This window comes from Lottia gigantea (assembly GCF_000327385.1).
Source record: "Lottia gigantea unplaced genomic scaffold LOTGIsca_6219, whole genome shotgun sequence".
NCBI lineage: Eukaryota > Metazoa > Mollusca > Gastropoda > Lottiidae > Lottia > Lottia gigantea.
In genome coordinates this window covers 1-1,902 of record NW_008710124.1, presented here as the reverse complement: position 1 = coordinate 1,902, position 1,902 = coordinate 1, and the positions used below count along the sequence as shown (strand labels likewise).

At 30.5% G+C, this 1,902-nt stretch overlaps 1 protein-coding gene across 1 annotated transcript; it reads left to right on the top strand.

Moving 5' to 3' along the window:
* Positions 1–106: 106 nt before the first annotated feature.
* Positions 107–1,572, top strand: LOTGIDRAFT_176905 (hypothetical protein; the record flags this gene model as incomplete). The annotated part of the gene is made up of 8 exons (XM_009064454.1): positions 107–157; positions 253–321; positions 417–485; positions 663–731; positions 827–895; positions 991–1,059; positions 1,155–1,223; positions 1,411–1,572. Coding segments are annotated over 8 exons (627 nt in total), but the record flags the coding sequence as incomplete, so codon positions are not given.
* Positions 1,573–1,902: the final 330 nt, after the last annotated feature.

The following is a 1,902-nucleotide window of genomic DNA, read 5'->3' as shown; positions in this document are numbered from 1 at the left end:
CTGTAGCTCTGTATTAAAGCTACCATATTAGAAACTAGATCAGAATATTGTTATAGTGAGGTATCAGATTTAAAGGTAATTTCTGTAGCTCTGTATTAAAGCTACCATGTTAGAAACTGGATCAGAATATTTTTATAGTGAGGTATCAAATTTAAAGGTAATTTCTGTAGCTCTGTATTAAAGCTACCATGTTAGAAACTAGATCAGAATATTTTTATAGTGAGGTATCAGATTTAAAGGTAAGTTCTGTAGCTCTGTATTAAAGCTACCATGTTAGAAACTAGATCGGAATATTGTTACAGTGAGGTATCAGATTTAAAGGTAAGTTCTGTAGCTCTGTATTAAAGCTACCATGTTAGAAACTAGATCGGAATATTGTTACAGTGAGGTATCAGATTTAAAGGTAAGTTCTGCAGCTCTGTATTAAAGCTACCATGTTAGAAACTAGATCAGAATATTGTTATAGTGAGGTATCAGATTTAAAGGTAAGTTCTGTAGCTCTGCATTAAAGCTACCATGTTAGAAACTAGATCAGAATATTGTTATAGTGAGGTATCAGATTTAAAGGTAAGTTATGTAGCTCTGTATTAAAGCTACCATGTTACAAACTAGATCAGAATATTGTTATAGTGAGGTATCAGATTTAAAGATAAGTTCTGTAGCTCTGTATTAAAGCTACCATATTAGAAACTAGATCAGAATATTGTTATAGTGAGGTATCAGATTTAAAGGTAAGTTCTGTAGCTCTGTATTAAAGCTACCATGTTAGAAACTAGATCAGAATATTGTTATAGTGAGGTATCAGATTTAAAGATAAGTTCTGTAGCTCAGTATTAAAGCTACCATGTTTAAAACTAGATCAGAACATTTTTATAGTGAGGTATCAGATTTAAAGGTAAGTTCTGTAGCTCTGTATTAAAGCTACCATGTTTAAAACTAGATCAGAATAATTTTATAGTGAGGTATCAGATTTAAAGGTAATTTCTGTAGCTCTGTATTAAAGCTACCATGTTTAAAACTAGATCAGAACATTTTTATAGTGAGGTATCAGATTTAAAGGTAAGTTCTGTAGCTCTGTATTAAAGCTACCATGTTTAAAACTAGATCAGAACATTTTTATAGTGAGGTATCAGATTTAAAGGTAAGTTCTGTAGCTCTGTATTAAAGCTACCATGTTTAAAACTAGATCAGAATATTTTTATAGTGAGGTATCAGATTTAAAGGTAAGTTCTGTAGCTCTGTATTAAAGCTACCATGTCAGTGGAATGTACAAGGCAGTAATGATATGCTAAGCAGAATTATAAGTATTGAATGATTTTTCTTTAGCAGTCATTCATTTGAACCAATGCCCAATTCCGCTTGATATAACATTTCTGTTTTTATATGCAAATTCTTTTTGGTATTTTTCAGATTATTCATTGGAATTCTCCCAGAAAGATGAAAGTCAAGAATAAACATGTAGAATTTTTTAGGAATATGTATTTAACATTTTTAGAATATGATGGTAATTTATTACGTCGAGAATTATTTGGTTGTGGAACAACTGGCTCCTCTAGTCAAGTAGAAGAACAGGTATGAAAATGTATTTCAAACTTAGCCAAAAAAGCTTTATCTGTATCACTTTTCAAAATGTAAATGGACATTGGCTTTGTCTGCAAGTAAATATAGAAATATCGATGGAAATTACCACAATGGTATTGCTAATGTTATGGCATCATTGGCACATTGGCACTGGACAATGTTAGCATGAGAACAATTTTTGTTGAATTGCAGAAGAACTAGATGTCAAATTTTGATTTTGAAAAGCTNATACACATAGCTAGTATAACCAATTTATCAATTTAAGTTTTATTTATTTTTTTTTTAGATCAATGCTATAAATGAAGATGATGAATGTTATGT